General features: G+C 34.3%; 1 protein-coding gene across 1 annotated transcript in view; it reads right to left on the reverse strand.

Moving 5' to 3' along the window:
• The window catches only part of SLC39A10 (solute carrier family 39 member 10), a gene marked incomplete at its 3' end in the record, with an annotated part of 38,812 nt that overhangs the window by 12,373 nt on the left and 4,103 nt on the right, over positions 1–22,336 (reverse strand). The window contains exons 3-7 of the mRNA XM_079710006.1: positions 10,717–10,886; positions 8,758–8,943; positions 4,665–4,785; positions 3,061–3,429; positions 1,862–1,942 (exon numbers count right to left, since the gene is read on the reverse strand). Coding sequence (XP_079566132.1) covers positions 1,862–1,942; positions 3,061–3,429; positions 4,665–4,785; positions 8,758–8,943; positions 10,717–10,886 — 927 coding nt within the window. The remainder of the gene's footprint in view (positions 1–1,861; positions 1,943–3,060; positions 3,430–4,664; positions 4,786–8,757; positions 8,944–10,716; positions 10,887–22,336) is intronic.

The raw sequence follows: 22,336 nt of genomic DNA on the forward strand, positions 1-22,336 counted from the left end.
CTCATATATAAAAACTGACAAGTCTTGATTTGTGTTGCTATGGAAATGCAAGGAAGTATTTGGCATATCATTCTCTTACTAACACAGGAAAGTAGTTAGAGAAGGGTGTGAGATACAGTATCTGCACAAAAGAACCTACATTGTAAGAAACAGGACATCTATTTGGTGCTTAGTATATTTCCATCTAAAATGGAAATATATTAAGCATCAAAAGAAGGACCAAGAGAAAGTAAGTGATAAAGTTTAGAGGAAACAGTAATCCCGAGGCATGGGGTACTGGAGGACTGTACTGAAGTTACAGGAAAAAAGACTCTTAACATGCTATACTAGATAGAGCTAGTAGGACAAGCCAATTAGGAGGAGGGAATAAGGAAAGAAACAGGTTCAGGCACCCAGAGTGCATGTTTGGTGAATTGTGTTTGGGTGAAATGGAAAACAAGCAACAGCAAGTACAGTGAGTGAGGTGGGAAAGGTAGGTAGAAGCAGATGTGAAGGTCATTGAAAGTAGAACTAATGAATCTCAGCTTTTACTTTATATATAAGGGAAGGGGACTGATAGATTTTGATTAAATAAGCAAGTCACATCTAGTCACATAATAACACAGTCACATGGCAAGAAGATATATCTGGCAATAGGTATAAAAGACACACTGGAACAGAACGAAACCAGAGATATAAACGTTCACTATGGAAACTGCCCAAGCAAAAGACAATGAAGGGTCTGGGTAAAGGATTATGTGGCATAAGCCAAGATATATGACTGCATGTCCAAGGTTGACAAGGTAAACAAAACTATAAGGAATCCAGTCCTAAAGAATCAGCACCAAATAAGCACTAAGAGATTTTTTTGCTTTATGCGAGCAGTTGGTAACTTTAAGAAAATTATATGAATTAATTCTATTCAAAGGGAGCAAATAAGTGTACTGCCAATCAAGACAGTCAAATGATATGATAGATGTCTCACAGCCTGATAAATTCAAGAAAAATCTTAAATTAGAAAGGGCACATGAAGAAATTCCTTGGATACTGAAAAGATGTATTTTTTTTTCAAATTAACGTCATCTTCACATCCCTCAGATATTTTCTATGTGAATGTACACAGTTTTTCTTCCATTTTTCAATTTATAGAAGAAGGAAACCAAAACACAAGAAGAGAAACTAAAAAACCATTGCTAGATCAATAAATGCCCACTAAAACAACAGAGAAATATAATTGTACACCTTATAAATTGGCAAAAATTAGAAAGTTAATGCCAAGTGTTACCAGGGATGTGGAAACATAGGAACTCTCAGTTATTGCTGGTAGAGAGGACACTAGTTCAGTTACTCTGGATAGTGATATGGTACTCTTAGGCATGCATATCTTAGGACCCATCAATTCTGTTCCCAGGTATATACCCCAAAAGATGTTCTCACAAGGGTGAGAGCACCAAGTCTACCAATGTTCAATGCACCATTATCTGTGGTGGCAGGAAATTAAAGAACAGGTGGTGTGTCCAATACTAGGTGCTAAATACGTAAAAATGTAGTAAATGTACACCTCTGAGTACTGGGCAGAAACAACATATTAGATTAACTCATGGTAACCTGCTTGGAGTTTAAAAACGTAATGATTAGTCAATAAGATAAGAAACAGAGTGGGCTATAACATAATATTGTTTACATAAAATAAAAATACATATAAAACAATACACAGTTTTTAGAAGCACATTAACAAAAATTATACATTAAACAAGAGAATGATGATACTGTATACCTGCCATCAGCCATTTTTTATGCTTTAACATCTCTAAAATTTAGATGCATTTAGATTAAGTCTTGCATTTCATGAAATCTGGTAAAACTTTTAAGGTCGTGTTACCTAATTCATGTGGCAGCTCATGACAGAAGACAGCTATAGAAGTACTGATTCCGCCCGTCAATCCAGCACTGAAAGCTGCTCCTGGGGTCGGGGGGGAGGAAAAAATTCAAGTGACATTTACTGATCTTCTGTTTTTCTATTTTCATTCATAATTACAGCTGCATTCTCTTTTGCCTATCTAAATTAATTTCATAATGTATGAGTGACTCAGTAATCTCACACACTATAGTTTTTGTACATACAGTGAGTGAAGTGCAATAGGTATGTGACAACCAGAGAAAGAGCTACTCAATGAAAGAAACATTCCCTATTGAGTTAAATTCTCTATTTGTGTAACCTTCTAATTCACTAATAGCTTTGGAGTAGTAACAGTTTTTCGTGTTTCAGTCCCCGACTGGTAGCCTGAAACCCTCAGTCTTGAGTCACCTAAGTCTGTAATTGCACTTGCTCTCGTATACTAATATTTATAGATATTTAAATGCCTAGTATCCTTATCCAAACTTCTCTAGGTCTAGACCATAAATGGCGTAAATTATTATTTGTCTGATGGTCCTGAATACTGAAATCAGAGGTACAAATGCGTCGGATCCTACTAGTAAAATTCTTTACTCTTTAACACTGACAGCCACTGTGGCTTCAAAAATATGGTCTCTTTTGAAAGAAACCAAGGCCTACTTCTGAACGATTATTTAATAGAGTCTGGATCTCAAAGAAAATTATGTATTGATCACATTTAATGTTCTCCTAAACTGGTAACATCAGTTTATAATATGATGTTTGAATTTGATATAATGGATTTTTACTATTGTAAAATTTTTCTTCACTTTTTCAAATGTAAAAGAATTTTTAAACCCAAGATTGAAATTCATTTGTTCTCAATCAGAGGCATATAAATGTATTGAAAATATGTTAAGGTAGCTTTTTCAATATGGTAACTACGCCTTCAGTAAGAAATCAAGGTATCTAAGAAGTACACTGTGGAATTTGTTTATATGTTCAAAGAAAAATCCACTGAAATTATACCTTTATGCCCCCAAATAAACTTATCAAAAACACTAACATAGCCTTTGGAAAAGCCAAATGATGGAATAATATATAATAATATATTTGTTAAGCTCCAAGACAGTACTAAAACAGTGGAAGAAGGAAAATGGTCTTAAAGAATAACCAATTATAACCCAAGTTTCAAGCCTACTTACCAATTGCTAACCCATCACTGAAGTTGTGGATGCCATCCCCCATGATCACCATCCAAGCAATATTAGCTATTCCTGTTTCTTTCAGATCTGATCCGGAATGACAGGGACCATGTGAATGATGAGAATGTTTGTGGTGCCACTGATGATTATGCTTCCTCAGCACAGTTTTACTCTCGTCATGGTGGTTATGTGCAGCAGCATGGAGATCATGCTCATGAATGGCATGTAATCCATCACTTTGAGAATGGGCCATGATTTTCTCCTCTTCTATACAAAGATAATTTTTAGGAGGGGATTCTTGTTGGCCTTCTAAATCTGTCAGTTCAGTTTCATTAAGTCGATCTTCAGAAACAACCGAGTCATCAGTTCCTATATTTATAATGGCAAAGGATATGCTTTATCAGCAAGTAAATGAATGCATATTTGCTTAATTTAAACCCAGGCAAAATAGCAGTGCAATGAACATTTCCTAAGTGAATGTCTTTAAAATTCCTAAATAAATATAAAAAAACAAATCAAACTAATAAATAAGTAAATACACGTGTGTACACACACAAAACAAACTGGGGTTTTGAGAGTCCAAAAGATGAACCAGATGAAGTAAATGGAAGGGAACTGAAATAGCAGGTGAAGTGAGGACATAAATTGGCATGCATGAAGATACTGTGAAACTTAAGGCGCACATCATCAACAGTTGATGAAAATAAAAGCGTGGAAAGCTACTGTAGCATTCACAGGGTAACAAAATATGCCCATAATTTTTCAGAGAACACAGTTTACCCACTCTAACCTTCTCTTAACATTTAAAAAACAAAGACAAAATTTAAATCACTTGCATCCTCTAGTGCTCTACCTATCTGATCAAGATCAATTCTAGATCATTACTAGAATGAAGTTCAAAAACCCACACAAGTGATAACACTGATACTTTTTTTAAAATTAAGGTTGGCCTCTCACCTAGTTTACAAAAGCTATTTATTATGTGACAAAGATTCTAATGCTTTCCAAATTGTATTTTGGGGCAGAGTCTACAGTTAGCGTCTAGGCTCCCCCTTTTCTGCAGAAAATCCTTAGTAAACTCAGGGGAAACACAAGTTCACAAAGGGGAAAAATTATGTTTAAATATTATTTCCCTGAAAATTGTAAGCTACCTCATTACATCTATCAGAAACACAGTAGATGAATGGATGAGCAGAGATTTTAAGTACAGGGACCACTCTCCTTTAAGTACAAAGACCAATTCTCCTTTTCTCACATGAAAACAATCACATATGGAGGGCACGGAGATTTTTGCATTACCAAGAAATAAAACACTAATCCAAAGCTGTTCTGTTTATTTCATTTTTTTTCTTCTGTAAAGTAAAAGGTGCAACGTGTTCCTTGCCCTGTAATATAATTAATTGGTCCCACATTCCAGTATAAATAGCACTGAAAATAACCAAAACACTAACAAAATCAGTTAAGATACACATAAGGAAACAAAAGAAACTAGTATTAGAGAAGCAACAAAGACAAGAAATTTCAAACAACTCAGGCACAGTTTAGAAGCAATATTTCAATTTTTATATTTTAAAGGTTCCTCTTTAGTCAGAACTATTGTCTACCGGCAAGAGGCTTGAGCTGAAGCCAGTCAGCATCTGGTGTATTATTTAACTTATGATCTGAAAGCTTCCTTCCAATAGCTGATTCTTCTGTGTTTTGCTTCATAAACCATTTCTGTTTCCCCTGAAAAAAACATCTGGTATTAGCATTGAATCTACAGCCACAATTAGCAACAGTATTCACTTTTTAACATCTATGGGAATAAATGGTGGTAATTTTATAAATTATTTAGAAAAGGAGTGAGAAAGAATTTTTAGAAGTTAATCAAAGGGTCTACCAGATGAAAAATCCAACTAAATTTGTATGTTATTTTTTTTCGAATACTCAACTAAAAGGTCCAATTCACATACTTTCAAGTTAAGAATAGGGTACATAGTACTTATTATTATATGCAACCTGAATGAAATGTGTGAAATATATGTAATATTGCTCTCATTTAATAGTGTGTGGGAATGGGAAGTTACAAAAAATGAAAGCTTAATCCTTTCAATTTCATTCTGTGTTTAACACAATCTCACTTTTCCCCATATGTGACATAACAGAGTCAAGCTTGACTTAAAATTCTAAATTTACAGTTTACCTCTATGAGACTTAGACAAGTTTGTTAAATTTATTAAACCTAAGAATACTCATCTATAATATGAAAATGAGATTCTTATAAGGATCAAATGAGGTGATGTATGAAAACGACCTATCAGTAACTGACTTAACAGCGTTGCAATCAAGACAAGTTTTCTTTCTCATTTAATCTGTCCTCTACTAATAAATTCTAATTATTGTAATTCATTGTTTAAGTTTGCATTTTCCTATATTCTCTCTTAATAGTCTGGTTTCTTCTCATCAGTCTATCACTAACAACTCTTCCAACTTAAATTTCTACTTTTAATCAATGTTCATTTAAAAAAGCAAATAATCAAGTATGTTAGAACAGTATGAAAGTAAAAATCAAGTTCTCTGGAAGATCCTTACTGACTGGCAGAGCATTTCCTTGTTGGTTTTGCTTATACGCTGTGAGCTATGTTTCAGATGTTTAAGTCTTCTAACTGCTGCATAAGTAGGCTTCTTGTGGCTAGTTGAATGTGCAGCAGAGTCTCCAAAGATGGCCATCATCAATTTCTTCCCTCCCTATGTAAGCATTCTTCTCCACCTGTAAGGAGGTGGAATCTATTCCTTGCCCCTAAATTTTAGCAGGCCTTTTGACTTGCTTTGACCAACAGAATACAACAGAAGTGATGCTGTGCCAGTTCTGGCCTAGTCTGAAAGAAGACTGGCACCTTTTGCTTTCGCTCAGGGAGTCTGGCCACTATGCTACAAAGAAGCTCAGTCTAGACTCTGAAGAGAGGCCATGGGGAGGAGTACCAAGATGCAGACACAGAGTGAGGCATTCTTGGACCTTTCCAGCTCTGCACTGCCCTAGCCAACCCAGATTAGCAGAGTTTGAGTGAATCACTCCAGCTGATGTCAAGTGGAGCAAAAGAACTGCCCAGCTGAATCCTGCCTAAATTCCTGACAGAATTAAAAGAACTAAGTTGTTGTTACAAGCTATTTTTTGGGTTGTTCTGCTTCATAGCAATAGAAAACAGAAACTGGGGGAATAGAAAATGTTCAAAAGAAAATAATATGGAGATATCCTAAAGAGAAGAAAAGAAACAGCAGTTTTAACATGAGTTAAAGAAGAAAAAAAAAAAAGAGGAAGGAGGAGCAAACAACAGTACAAAAGTCAATGAGATGGACATAGAAAGGAAAACATCAGCTGGGATTTTGTTTAATTGCTTTGGTTCTGATTGTCCATTTTCCTAAAAACGTGCCAAATCATTACCCTCAAAGCTGCAACTTGCTGAACTAGTCAGCATCTGGTGTATTATTTAACTTATATTCTGAAAGCTTCCTTCCAATTCTTCTATACAGACGGTCAAATGTCTGTTCTATTCAAGTATCACTAATTCCCTTTCTTCAAAAAATGCTATATATTTTTTCATCTTAGTTACTTATCGTCCTATTTATTATAAAGGAGATGTACTTATTTATCTCCCTAGACTCCTTTCTTTGATATACTTGATGAATTCCTCACTATTGCATTTACAGTACCCCTCTGCGAATGGTGTTTACTTTCAGTTTTTTACTTCCCACAATTTCAAATTTCCAAAAACCTGCCATATTTTGGGGACTCTATTCTCCTATATTACTATACTTTATAAAAATAAATGTTTAATTTTGCCAGTAAGTCTAGGTTCAAAATGAGATCAAGGTTAAATTATAAAAAATATAAAACCTCTTTATTTTGAAGGACTATCTCTTGAAGAACTACATTTTATACTTATCTGTAAATTATACAGTCCCTAATATTTTGTACACATTAAATACTTCATATTTGCTGCTTCAGTGTTAGTAGGTACACACAATTGAAGAAAATTAGGGCTTCACAGTAATTCCAAAACTTCTTTATATACTTTGCAATTTGTATTTGTGTTCTAAATTTGGTATTCACGGAGATGGACTTTAAATTCTTTATCTAATCAACTTTTTCTTATTGATTCCCTCATTTAAATAATTCTCTTAATCATCTTCTCTTCCCAATTCCTTATGCCATGATTCAAGCCCTCTGCACCTCTCTTCTAAATTATTCTGCAGTAATCTCCTTCACTGACTCATTTCCCTCCAGCCAATCTCACCTTGGCATCCCTCCCACCACTGTCAATTCTTCACCTATCCACATGACCTTCCACATGGCCCTTCCCAAACCAAATGCTGTTAGATCTCCTTCACATTTCTCTAAGTTGATCCTTCCCAGTTCCTTTGAGCATTCCTCAGATTAAAACTTCACTGAGCGCACCATGTTGATCAACCCTCCTTTGGAAGCAATTAAATATGATGCCCTGACTAAAATATGGCCATTAAAATTAAATACACTACTTGGAATATGATATGAAAATACAGATGAGAAGTAGGATTTATTTCCCACGCATTTAGACAGCAACTGGTAATCATGATGAATGAGTCATAGTTTCAGAGCTAGTTTGTGGCTGGGCAAGAACTAGAATCACTCTCCCTGAATCCCAGTTCAGAGCTCTGTTCTAAACTATATTTTGTCCCAAGGGGATATATACAAAACACATACATACACAAACAAGAATATATCCATAAAAATAGCATTAAAGTTTTATCATAAGAGTGGGCTGTATATATTATGATAATGACTATCCAATGTTCTTGAAGAATTTTTTTTTGAACATTTGTAGTTAACTAACAAAATATAAAAATTTCCTAACTCGTTATTGTGGAAAGCTTTCTAAAAATGTCCTCTGGATTTCCTTACTTAAACAGAATATACTGAAGACAATCAGCATTAATATCACAAACATGTTAAGTGAGAGATGTATTCAAGACAGAGCCTTAGAGACAGATGTGAACCAATGTGAACAGGGAGGAGTGTAAATCACAGTGAATGGTAATACTGAACTTCCTTTCTTGGCAAAAAAATTCTTTTAGGTATTTATCTTATTCTAATAAATGTGACATGAAAGACAGTTCAATAGTCCAAGCATCATCTCCGAAATGTTTGTCACTCTTGAGATGAATCACCATTTCCTTCACTTCATTATATTTTCTTCCTACAAAGCCCCCTGAATCTAAATTCTTCATAACTCTAGTACTTACACCATTGGCAAGGCATTTCTGGTAAAGAAATGTGCGAAAACATTTTCATTAAAAGATATGGCAATGAAAGCCCCCTATACTTGAAAATATTATCTATGAAGACCAATGAGATTAGACTTGCTTCTATTTATACATTTTTGCATTCTTAATAAGAATAAATTGGCCAATAACTCTTTTCAGACTATTTAAATCAATTAGATAAGAAGCAACACAAAATTAACTGAAACTGAGACTCCTATATCTTGATTATAAATGCCCAAACGAACGTAATGACAAAAAAAATGGCAAAGATCAAAGTCAGTTTTTCCTCTGAAGATAATCTATTAAACGATATTTAATACACTCCAACACCATGATTAAGAAAAAGCATAAGGCCCAAAAACAATGGTTTTTGAGTTTTACCTCAGAAAATAAAATAAACAATTAAAAAACACTTACCCTTTGTTGTTTGTAGTGCTTAAACATTCTAATGCAATGTTCAATGATAAATAGTACATAAATGCCTCCTAGAGCAACAAGTCCTTTCAATACAGCATCATATTCTTCTAGAAACTTCTTAGATTCGTGTCCATGAGAATGTCCATGCCCATGTGCATGTTGACTGTGATCATGTCCACCCTGAGACTGTTAATAAGAATAAGAAAAACTTCTAAACAAGTAATTTAAATGCTATTTTGAGAATATAATCTCCAGAAAAAAAATCCCCTATTATCTCAATTGAATATAAGTAGTCTTCCATTGAATTTTGCTATCCTCAGTGGCCTGGAAAGTACTACATTTCAAGGTAACTCTAAAACAAAGACCAAAAACTCAAATGCCTCTCAGGTTTAAGATGCATCCTACAGTGAAAGAATCAAACCAGCAGTAAGATAAGAGGTAATGATGGGTCCTTCGTAAACTGAAGTGAACATGTCCCAGATATATGCCTTAATATTCAGTAATTTAACCTTCTCTTAAGCTGATTATATTTTTAAAATATTTTTCTTTTATAAATTATTTCAAAGAAGTGATGAGATGTTATCTCTGCATATACTGCCGAACATAAGCAAAAGAATATACTTAAACATGTGTTTAATTTTCTACATTTTAAATCTTTATCTTAAGAGAATGTAAAAGTTAGAGAACTGGTCTTCAGTATTTTCCCTCCTTGTAACATTTGTTTGTATTCCTTCCCTATTTGCTGGTGGTCAACAGAAGAGGTTTCTAAACCTCTCAAAAAAGATACGACCATTAAAAAAGGTAATAGCTTCATTTAATTAACACTTCTTAAGAAAAAAAAAAAAGTTAAATAGCACTTAAACATTGTTCGCACTTCAACTGTTCTAATTTATCAGGCCCAGTTCTGAAACAGACTGTTGCTATGCCTGGTGGCTGGTAGAAAGGGCAGGCAAAGGGTTGCAATAAAGGGAGAAATAAATAAATAATATATAATAAATCAACAACAAAAAATGCATATTCACGGCCTTAACATTAATTTTTTTTAAAGGCAATGCCATGCATTGTTCTAGACACTAGACCTGGAATTCTCAACCAGGAGTGCAGAAGGAGAGAAGAGGTGCACACAACACAGATATACAATTCTGTCTCCCAAATACTCCTGAAGGGAGGTGATGAGAACATAAAAAAATATTCAAACCTATAATTTTACATTTGGAAAAGAAAAAAGCCCTGTTGTTTTCGTAATTTGAAGGAAAGACAGTAATACTGGTTCAAACACTCTTTTAACTGGTGACAGATTTTAAAAGGTTAATAAGCAAGGTAAAGGTACTAGGAGTGTGGGCATATGATCATATCATTAGAAGTGTTCCCAAATGGAAGAACACAAGTGGTACACCAGGTGAAAAGATAAATGGCCCCATGGGTAAAGAGCTAAATGCCTAAAATTGTTAACTGAGTATGTCTGCCTATTCCTGCTCAAATAAAGATGCCTGTGGAGCACTGGCTATGCGTACAATCATTATAAAACCCCTTATACATTTCTTCTAATGGCTTTCTTGATATACCATAAAGATAGAACGATAAAACACTCATTGATGTCCAAGTATTCACTTTCAGAACTGCTAATAGAACATTTTTTAAATTTCAGTTTTACTGAGGTATAACTGACATAAAATTGTAAGAGAGTTAAAGTGTACATTGCAGTGATTTGATATGTATACACTGTGACAGGTGAAGATAAAACTGACACTACCAGTTTTTTGTTGCTGTTTTAAAATCTAATGATTCAATTTATTTTAATATTGCCTAATTTAAAACTGTACAAATGGAAAAAAATACTTCATCCTATAAGCAAATAAAACAACAGAAACACTAGAGTAGTATGCTACAGCTTGCAAATTAAGGATCCTTTTAGCTGAAATATTTTTACTTCTTAAAAAGATTTAAAAGATTTCTTACATGGGGCAGTAGATGAAGAAGGGCATCTCCACTCATTGTTCCTACAGCTAGTGCAACAAGGAATGTGAGAAGAAATTTGAAGCATCCTTGGTTAATGATGGGAACCAAGATCACTCCTAGCAAGGAAAGCAGGCTAATAACAGTGATAGAAATGATACCACAAATCCATGCTGTAGGAAAAAAGTAATGGTCAACATTAGTATGACAATATAAACCAAAAAAGCTCCAAAGAAGAAAAAACATAAGATAAATGAGTCATGGAAGACTGATTACCTTACCTAGACTATGCTTTTTAAGAAAACTTTATATTTTGGCACTACTGTGTTTAAAAACAAACAAAACAAACAACTATATAACCAACTTGAATGCTTAAAAAAAGAAACTCAGACCAAGTTATAAATAGTTATCTTCAATGGTCCACCTTATTAGAAACAGGAACTGAAAATGACTTAAGGCTGTGGTTCACTTATACTACCTAGACTTAAATAAAATTTTACCGATGTCTAAAGGTACAGCCTTAAACTGTTTATTTAGAAACCATAATTATAAAACTCTCCCGTGAGCATTAAAAGAAGCCAAGTATCTAATGCAGCATAATCTATGGGAATCTTTCCAATAACAAAGTTTAAGAAACTTATCAGCCCAAAATATAAATATACTCAGATAAGACACACAAAAAGCTTATTACTGGTAGCCTCACTGTATTTCATTTCTTATTTTTACAAAGGATAATTCAGTCTTATTTCCCTTGGTATCATCTTTCCTCCATACCCAGTTCCAAACTCCCTTTCCTCCAATTCAGCTTTCTGTACAATTTACTACATTTTTATTTCAGTATATAATTTTAACCAGATCAGAACACAGGAGAAATGTTTTCATAATATGACTTGTGAGAAACAGGTGGAATTCTGTGCACATTTCTTTATCTAGGCTATTCATAAGCAGATAAGATTATCAGAAATAAATGCCAGTGGTTCAGGGGGTGAGGCATCTTCACTTAAAATGAGAAATTACTTTCTATTAATGGCCTAAAATAAAATAGAAATGTTTTAAGTTTAAAATTTCTGTTTATTTTAATATTTATCTATAGAAAATTTCACTGAAGAGTGATAATTTTGAAAATGTTTAATCTAAAATGATTATTTTTCTAATCAAATCTAAAAGGACTATAAATCTGCTGAAAGATTTTATGTCAAGTCTTGTGATAAGTGAATAATGGAAAAATGCATTTCTTCATCAAAATAACTTAAAAATTTCAAAGACAAAGAGAAGTAAGGATAGGTAAAAAAAATAAAACTTTAATTGATCTGCTAAATGCTAAACTTTATCAATAAAACTGTTTATTCATTGGACATTTTAGTCACAGTATCCAATAACATTAACACTACAGCTAATTCTTGTTAGCTAAATTAGCTCAGAATGAAACAGTAGGTCATCTATTACTAATGGAAGCTCTATGGTTTATACTATATGTAACAGATAATTACTATGATAGAAACATTGGGAATCTAAAGGGCCAGAAACACTGAAATACAGCCAGAGATTGAATACAGTGCCTTCAATCCTTTTTAAGGATTTGGGGGCAATAAAGGAACAGGAACTCAACTCCCAAAGGACCAAGGTCAGGGAAAGATTCATTATAAAGCCAACATCTTGGTTAGTGGACCCAAAGAATAAGAAGGAGATTCCCCGAACTATGGATGGGACTACAGGCACAGGGAACTGAGGTAAAAAACTTTGTTGTAAAAGGAAAATATAAGGTAAAATAAGGTTTGAAGATTGACTTAACAACGATGACCAGGTTACTTTGTGTGCGCCCCATATACAGACTGGAACAATAAAATCAGCGAGTGGGAGAGCCTGAGGGAATAGGTTGGAAAAAAGTGGCCATAGGTATACATGAAGGCAGAGAACCAATAAAGCTACTGGACAGCTAAACCAAAAAAGGTTTGTTAAAACTACTGCAGCTCTCTAGCTCCAATCATACTAGTGGGGAAAAAAATTAAAAAGGGAACGACAAAAGGTACTGACAATAACTAAATGGGAAACACCAAGGCTAATAATGAAAACATCAACCTGAAGATAAAATGGCCCATATATTAATATACAACTCTCCCTTCCCAAATATATTTTTCCTTAGTTTGGCAATAATCCAATCTAGAAGCAATATATCTCCAAAAAAAGCCAATCCAAAAGCAACCTCAATCAAGAACTTAAAGAAAAACAGCACAAAGATACTGAAAACCCAGCAATTCATATTCCAAGATACTCTGAAGTAGAAAAAAATAACTTTATATACACACTAATGTAAATATGTATGGATGAGGATTGACAAAACTACAGACAAGACCCCAAATACACTAGATAAAATAAACAGATTTAATTAACTCTTCATAATTATTAGAAATTTTTATTAATCAGAATTGTTTTCACCAAAAATGCACTGGAATTATTCACCAAAATTACCCAATGAAAGTATTTATTTCTATGTCCCAATGTCCAAGAAAATTCATATAACCAGATTAAGCTGTTAAATTAAAATCTGTATTAGCCAAAATCTAGTTGGGTAAATCTTGTTAACTTGATTTATTCTTTTTCCTAGGGTTACATTATATTCTACACTGGGGAATATATATGCATTCACTTCTGGATTTTCCTATTAAGACATTTGCAATAAATATTAAATTTCTAAATCTTAATATAAGGGAACACTATTAATTTGATGCAGTAGATAATGTGAGATGATTAACAAATTATATAATACAATTTAGCAAAGTAATAAAATATTAGCATTACAAACATATTTTTAAATTTGTGCTTATTAGATTATGAAATTTAAGACCCTATTATACCAACATATATTCTTATAAGCATATTTACCAAGTTTAATCAGTAAAGAGTTGAGAGAAAATGTGATTCTGTTCCCTAATCATACAAATTGTATCTAAAAATGAACATTATTCTAAGCAAGTATTTCCTTTATAAAATTCTCAGCGTATAAACTTCTGGCTCAGGGTATCTTGAATGTGAAGAAAAGTCCAAGAGTCTATGGAGCCATAAACATTTTGCAGTGTTCTACGATGATTTACAATCTCAAATGGCTTCTGGTCAATTAGTCAAAACTCAAGTTACCAAATGACAAATCAACCAAAATCAAATTCAGTGAAAATCAATTTGCCAATATGCTGACAGGTGAGCTAAATACAGTATAACTGAAGAACAAGCACTGGCAGATTGAACAAATTAAATCAGCCAAGTGCTTACACATGTAGCTGAGGGAAGGTCTGTGTGAAAGGGTATATGAGTTCATATGTGTACAAATGGGTATATGTCACATGTTACACTCTCCCAGGTACAATTTCTCATGAATCAGTGCTGGTAATTGTATCTCCTTCTCATCCTCCTGAGAAAGCAAATCTGTAAACTAAAAGAAATGTCTGAAAGAGAGAAGCCCACTTTATGATTAGAAAATCACTAGTACTTGTGATTATCTGACATCTGAAACTCAGAGAATACAAGAAAACATCATAATCCCACAAAGTCAAAAGCCTTACATGAATCAACCCAAGGTCATAGTACTGGCCAACTTCAAGGGCACCACTCTCATTGTATTTTTGGGTGAATGTCATTTACTTAGAATATAATGTGAATTATGCCATGTGGAGTTATTCAATGAAGTGATATTACATTTGAGCTTGGACAGCTGCCCCTCCAAAATGAGTTAATATATATATACATACACACACACACTCACACTCACATTTTAAAAAAATACTTAATAGAAATGTTTTTTCTTTATTGGTTATACAATAAAATGATTGTTAAGAGACTGGTTATTTCAAAAACAATAGATTTACAAAAACCAAAAAAGAGAGAGAACATAAGTATAATATAGAAGAAAATAATCACGTCACAAGAGGAAAAACAAAAAGACAATGAAAGGGACAAAAAAGAAATATAAAATCAACAGGAAAACGAGGCTTAAAATGGCAATAAATACATATCTATCAATAATTACCTTAAATGTCAATGGACTAAATGCTCCAATCAAAAAACACAGAGTGGGGCTTCCCTGGTGGCACAGTGGTTGAGAGTCTGCCTGCCAATGCAAAGGACGTGGGTTCGTGCCCCTGTCCGGGAGGATCCCACATGCCGTGGAGCGGCTGAGCCCGTGAGCCATGGCCGCTGAGCCTGTGCATCCGGAGCCTGTGCTCCACAACGGGAGAGGTCACAACAGTGAGAGGCCCGTGTACCGCAAAAAAAAAAAAAAAAAAAAAAAAACACAGAGTGGAAGAATGGATGAAAAAAACAAGAGCCTACAATATGCTGCCTACAAGAGACCCATTTTAGTGCAAAGGACACACACAGATTGAAAGTGAGGGAATGGAAAAAGATATTTCATGCAAATGGAAATGACAAGAAAGCAGGGGTTGCAATACTTGTATCAGACAAAATAGACTTTAAAACAAAGACCATAAAGAGAGATAAAGGAGGACACAGTATAATGATAATACAAGAAGAGGATCAACACAAGAAAAGGATTTTACACTCGTCAACATATATGCACCTAATATAGGAGCACCCACATAAATAAAACAAATACTAACAGACATAAAAGGAGAAACTGACAGGAATACAATAATAGTAGGATACTTTAAACCCCCACTCACATCAATAAACAGATCTTCCAGACAGAGAATCAATAAGGCAACAGAAATACTAAATGATATGATAGAGCAGTTAGACTTGATATTTTCAGGACATTACATCCAAAAAACCCAGAATACACATTCTTTTCAAGTGCACATGGCACATTCTCTAGGACTGACCACATACTAGGGCACAAAACAAGCCCCAACAAATTTAAGAGTACAGAAATTATCCCAAGCATCTTTTCTGACCACAATGGCATGAAACCAGAAATTAACCACAGAAAAAGAAATGAGAAAAAAAACGATTACATGGAGACTAAACGACATGCTACTAAAAAAACCAATGGGTTAATGATGAAATCAAAGAGAAAATTAAAAAATACCCTGAGATAAATGACAATGAAAACATCACCATACAAAATCTATGGAATGCAGCAAAAGAGGGATATTAATATCAATACAGGCCTTCCTCAAGAAAACTCTCAAATAAACAACCTACCGTACCACTTAAAAGAATTAGAAAAAGAAGAACAAACAAAACCTAAAGTCAGCAGAAGGAAAGAAATAATAAAGATCAGAGAGAAAATAAATAAAATAGAGATTAAAAAAACAAGAGAAAAAGTCAATAAAACCAAGGGCTGGTTCTTTGAAAGGATAAACAAGATGGACAAACCACTGGCCAGGCTCACCAAGAAGAAAAGAAAGAGAACTCAAACAAAATAAGAAATGAAAAAGGAAACATAACAACTGATACTGCAGGAATACAAAAAAACTGTAAGGGAATACTATGCACAATTACATGACAACATATTCGACAACCCAGAAGAAACAGACAAGTTTCTAGAAAAATATAGCCCACCAAGATTGAATCAAGAAGAAACAGAAGAAACAGAGAATTTGAACAGACCGATCACTAGAACTGAAATAGAATCTGTAATTTAAAATCTCCCACAGGGCTTCCCTGGTGGCGCAGTGGTTGAGAGTCCGCCTGCCGATGCAGGGGATACGGGTTAGTGCCCCGGTCCGGGAAGATCCCACATGCCACAGAGTGGCTGGGCCCATGAGCCATGGCCGCTAAGCCTGCGTGTCCGGAGCCTGTGCTCCGCAACGGGAGAGGCCACAACAGTGAGAGGCCCGCGTACCGTAAAAAAAAACAAAAACAAAAAACTCCCACAAACAAAAAAACGGCTTCACAGGCAAATTCTACCAAACATACAAAGAACTTACACCGATCTTTCTCAAACTCTTCCAAAAAGTTGAAGAGGAGAGAACACTCCCAGGGACATTCTATGAAAAGAGTTTTCTCATTCTTCCAACTAGAGGAAATATATATAATATATGCTTACTACCTTCAAAAGACTTTTCAAATTGATTTTAGAAAATAAATTCTAGAACTGAAAAGGATCTTATAACCTCCAGTAACATTTTTTATACATAAAGTATAGAGAGCACAACTGAGACTATTATATTGATAGTTTAATTAGCCCTCTGTGAATACACTGCCTTGATTGACAAAGTTGGAAATTATAAAAAATATTTTCAAAGAGGCCAATTATTCTGCCCCTTTATAAAGAATTTTTTTAATTCCTTGCTTACCTGTAGCTATTTGAACTGGCAACATACTAGCTATTGTCATATTGTATAGCTAGAAAGAACTTTAATAATCTGCAGTAGCATTTCTCAAACTGCTCATCTAATTCTATGAGACAGGTGGCATTCCAAGGGGAGCGAGGAGAGAATTTTAATAATCAAAAAGACTTGGTAATTCTGGATTAAACAAGTTCCCTTGGAGCCTCTAACAGTTTAATGAGCAATGTGAATTTCTGCAAGGGGGAAATAATATGCGGTATTTTTCTAACTTATTTGATCATGGAACCTATTAATATAGAACAATGAGCCAGTATCCTGAAGAACACAATTTAGCAGAACCCAATGTGTCCAATGTCCTTTTACTTTAGAGATTTGTATTTGTATATTTAGGCAAAGAGATATTAAATGCTAAACATTACCACTTCACACCTACTAGGATGGCTTTGAAAAAAAGAAAAAAGAAAAACACATGTTGGCAAAGATGTGGAGAAACTGGAACATCTTACGTTGCTAGTGGGAACATAAAATAGTGCAGCCACTGTAGAAAAGATTTGGTAGTTCCTCAAAAAGCTAAACAGAATCACCATATGACCCAGGAGTTCCACTCCTAGGTCTATACCCCAAAGAACTGAAAGCAGAAACTCAGATACTTGTATGCCTTATTCATTACAGCATTATTCACAATAGCCAAGCGTCCATCAATGAATGAATGGTTTAATGAAATGTGGTATATACATGCAATGGACTAGTATTCAGCCACAAAAAGGAATGAAGTTTTGATACATGCTACAACATAGGTGAACCTTAAAAACATTATGCTGAGTATTTCAAAATAAAGAAGAGACAGAAAAGACAAACATTGTATGATTCCACTTATATGAACTATCTAGAATAGTCAAATTCATAGAGACAAAAAGATTAGAGGTTACCAGGGGCTGGGGGTAGGGGGGAAATGAGCTATTGCTTAATGGTTACACAGTTTCTATCTGGGGTGGTGGTTAAAAAAAGTTTTACAAGTAGTGTGATGGTTGCACAACATTGTGAATGTAATAAATGCCACTAATTTGTACACTTCAATGGTTAAGACAGCAAACTTTATGTTATATATATTTTACCATAATAAAAAATAGTTAAACAGCTAGCTAAAATGGCAAAGTCAAAACTAAACCCAAAGTCCTTCCTGAATCCACTGTTTTCTCCAGTAACTCAGTATTTTCAGAGAATTCTTGGCCAAGTGATTTATTTACCACTTACGTATTTACCCCCAGAGAGATGGCTTCACATAAAAGAGGATTTACAAGAAAAATAAGTATAATTAAACATAAAAATAAGAAGAAATACCATTTCAGATAAATCAGAAATTTTCTAGATATTTTGTATAGATTACAACTATTCCATCACAACTGTTTCATTAGCAAAACAGCCCTATTATTCTGTAAGTGTATGTTATTACAGATACGTGTTTTCTTATACTGACTTCTTATTAATTTTTAACAGTAATTTTAGCTTTCTAGCACTAAAAATTTAAGGAGTAGTCATTCTCCTAACTTAAATTTTCTTCAAGGAAAATTACGATTTCTTTGAACTATGAGAAGTAAAGTTGTTTTGAATTTATTGTACTTGAAATACCTTCCCATGCTATTTAAGTATGTACTTATTTTTAGAATTAATAACATATACATTTAAAGCTCACATAAACTCTATCATAATTTCTTAGGGTAGAAAAAAGGCAACTCAGGTAATAAAATTTTTCTGATTTTCAACCAAACTATTGCGTTTTTTCGATCACAATTTGGTATAAAGCCATAAAAAAGCAAAATGACAACAATAAACAACGAACAATAAAAGGAATCTCATAAAACTTATACCAACCTAATGCTATGCAAACTATTAAGTACAACTAGCAAATGTTTTCTTTATTTGTACCCAAGATACCATATGCAATAAAAAAATGCTAAATGTCTGAAATAAGCTTCACTTATTCTGCAAATTAGGTCTCTTAAAACGTTAAAGGTCTTCAAGCTTAGTTATTCACCAACTCCCTTTCTCATTATCTAGAGAGAAAATGCATTCTTTTAAAAAGAAGCGCTCATCTGTGGAAACTTTCTAATTAACTTGGTTCAAAGCATGTGCAAGACGGCAGTTTTCTACACTGTTTCAGCATTTTAATTGGCAGAAAATGCTGAGCGGCCTATTCACAACTCCCCTTGATAATTAAGCTAGGGTCAACTCTATGACTAAATGAGCCAATCTTGTGAAACAAACGATTCCTACCATACACAGTATATAGCATATTTGGTTTACAGCAGTCTCTGAATAGTTAATGAGGTAGTAGCTGTATCACTATGGGAGATTTATACAGAACAAGTTAACCTTGTTTAATGGTGCAGCAGTCATTGAAAATAATTACTAGCAGAGCATTCTCTCTAACAATTATTAACATCTATCAGGACATAATTAATTCAAGCTTCATTTCTGAGAATGTTAATAACTACCTGCAAACAACTAATCAATATTCACTATCAGTAAAGTATTTGTTTTCAAAGCAAGTACAATTTCCTCTAAGGCTTTTCATATTTAATAAACTGTAATTTTCAACATCACTATAGTCAAGCATCTGTCAACAGCCTTGTTAAAATATATAGATTATGTCAATATTAGAACATAGACAACTCTAAGTCATAACCCACAGCTGATGAGAAAACAAAGAACTAGAGTTTTTTTCATAAACCGTAAAAACAGAAAAGGCTATCAGTTTTAACTCCAGATGCCACAATCTTGTCAGTCTCCATTTTTCCCCGTAAAGAACAAATGTATTTTATTTTATTATTTTTTTTGCGGTACACGGGCCTCTCACTGTTGTGGCCTCTCCCGTTGCGGAGCACCGGAGCACAGGCTCCGGATGCGCAGGCTCAGCGGCCATGGCGCGCGGGCCCAGCCGCTCCACGGCATGTGGGATCTTCCCGGACCGGGGCACGAACCCGTATCCCCTGCATCGGCAGGTGGACTCTCAACCACTGCGCCACCAGGGAAGCCCCGTATTTTATTTTTAATTAAGTTAAATAATCTTAGACCTAGCTTCCCCTTTTATTCCTGCCAGTGAGAATTTATAAGCACCTGAGAGAGACTGTGGCTCTCAAGGTGTTTACTCATCTACAAAGATCAATGAGCATGAAGCCAGAAAGAGGACATATTTTGTCTATCCAAAGATCATTATTCAAGTCTAGCATGTGAAATCACTTTTCTCTGCCTTTCCAGATCTTAACAGACTGAATCCAGCTGGTCTACGAGAAGACTATTCTCGGGTTTTTTGTTTTTTCAATGACTAAGCTACACTTATAGTAATACTTACTTATATCAATATTTACCTCTACCAGTTTCCTATGTCTGCATTATCTGTCAAATCACTAACACTCTCCTTATCTCCCTGTCATTTACATTTTAGCAAAGCACACTTAAGAAACTTTTCAGCAGGAAGCAGTAGAGCACAGCATAGGAGAAGGCATAGTGGTTACATTACAGGTTTTAGATGGGGAGAATATTCTAGTTCCTATCACAGCTCTGCTGCCTGGCAGCTATGTGACCTTGGGCATGTTACTTAACTTCTCAATGCCTCCTTTCCTCAGCAAAGAGAAGTAAATAAAAGTGCCTATCTCATGGGTATAACAAATTAAATTAAATAACTCTTGTAAAAGTGTTTAAAATAGCACACGGTAAGGTTCCAATAAATATAGGCTATTATCATTAATTTATCTATTCTGAAGTCATTTTCTTATTGCAGAGAAATTAACCAAGAATAGGCAGGAACCTAGGAGACTCAGTTATGTATTGAGAGCATTTCTTTTTTTGTGTACTCTTTTAAGCTTTAAGGAATGTCTCTATCTCATATAAAACTCATACTAGAATGTGATATTCCCAAACATGTCTACTTATTGCTAGACTATGAAAAAATTTTAAATGCTGCTCTTTCAATCTTTTATCTATTTTATCAGAATTCTGTTTTCAGCTCATATTCATACACATCAATTTAGTCACTTTAATTACTATGCAATACCACCACTATATCTTGGGCATTTCAACCAGAACTGCATTCATCATGATTTTGCAAATGATGAAGCTCATGAAATACAACTCATTCTGAGTGAGAACACTGTATTATCAAAGTACACTAGGCTGACTTACAAGTGTTCTTCCTAGGTTAGAACTGAAAGTTTATAGACTAATATTAAGCAATTTTTTCATTTAATCAATATATGAGTGCTTACTTTTTGTCCAAAGTACCCTTTATCTTAGGCACTAGGGATGCTGAGATGAAAGACCCAGTCACTTTCTTTAAGCAACTAAAGTCAAACAAAAACGTAACTAATCCAATTATGAACTCTGTACCATGATGGAAATATCCAGAGAGTATCAAGGTAAGGGACTTAATTAAGCCTAGGATGGTCACTAAGTTATCCCAGAGAGACTAATCCTTGAGCTGAATCTTTGAGGGATCATAGTAGTCAGCCAAGTAGAGAGGTTTACAATGTGAAAAGGCATAGAGGCATGAAGGCAAACCAGCATAATCTATTATCATGAGTTTGTTATGATTAGAGCTAAGAGGGAAGAAACGAATGGTGGAGGATAAAGATGGAAAGGTAGGTAGGCATGGATCATATTCTGGCAAGCATGATTGGGGGAAAAAAAACAACACTCTGAACTTTGAACAACATAGCATAATGCAGTATTCTAAAATATATGAGGAAAAAAGTATAGCACATCACATCAAATCCATGTTCTCATAGCTATTACTGCTTACAATACAAAAGATGTAAAGAAAAATACTAGAGATCTAATGAAAAATATTAGTGTAACAATATGTGGCAAAAATCATAAAGGTGATACCAGAATTAGCTAAATTTGGAAAATAATAGCACAGTGATTGCCCAGAACATTTATCAGACAAACCTCAGACTTGGTGGGTTTTATCATTTATTAGGTCTGGGAATTGTGGGCAAGTTACTAAACTTTTCTATACCTCAGCTTCCTTATCTGTAAAAACAAGAATCATACAATAGCTCCCTCACATAATAATTCAATAATTATTATTAAAATTTACTAAAAAGAAAAAAAGAAGCATGTAAAACACTTAGAACATGGATATCAAAATGGTTAAACTTCCCAGGACTGAATCTGACCACTATCACTCACTAGTTCTGAAACCCTGGGAGAGTTATTAGGGTAACATTCTCCACCTCATACGACTGTTGTGAGGAGTAAATGAACTGAGTTTAGAACAGTGCCTGCAATACATGTTTGTTAATAAATAAAAGGAAAACATATGTATTAAATAAATGCTGGCTATCACTAAAAAGAAAAATCTATGTCAGAGTATCTCC

Source organism: Hyperoodon ampullatus (genome assembly GCF_949752795.1).
Source record: "Hyperoodon ampullatus genome assembly, chromosome: 8".
Taxonomy (NCBI): Eukaryota; Metazoa; Chordata; class Mammalia; order Artiodactyla; family Ziphiidae; genus Hyperoodon; species Hyperoodon ampullatus.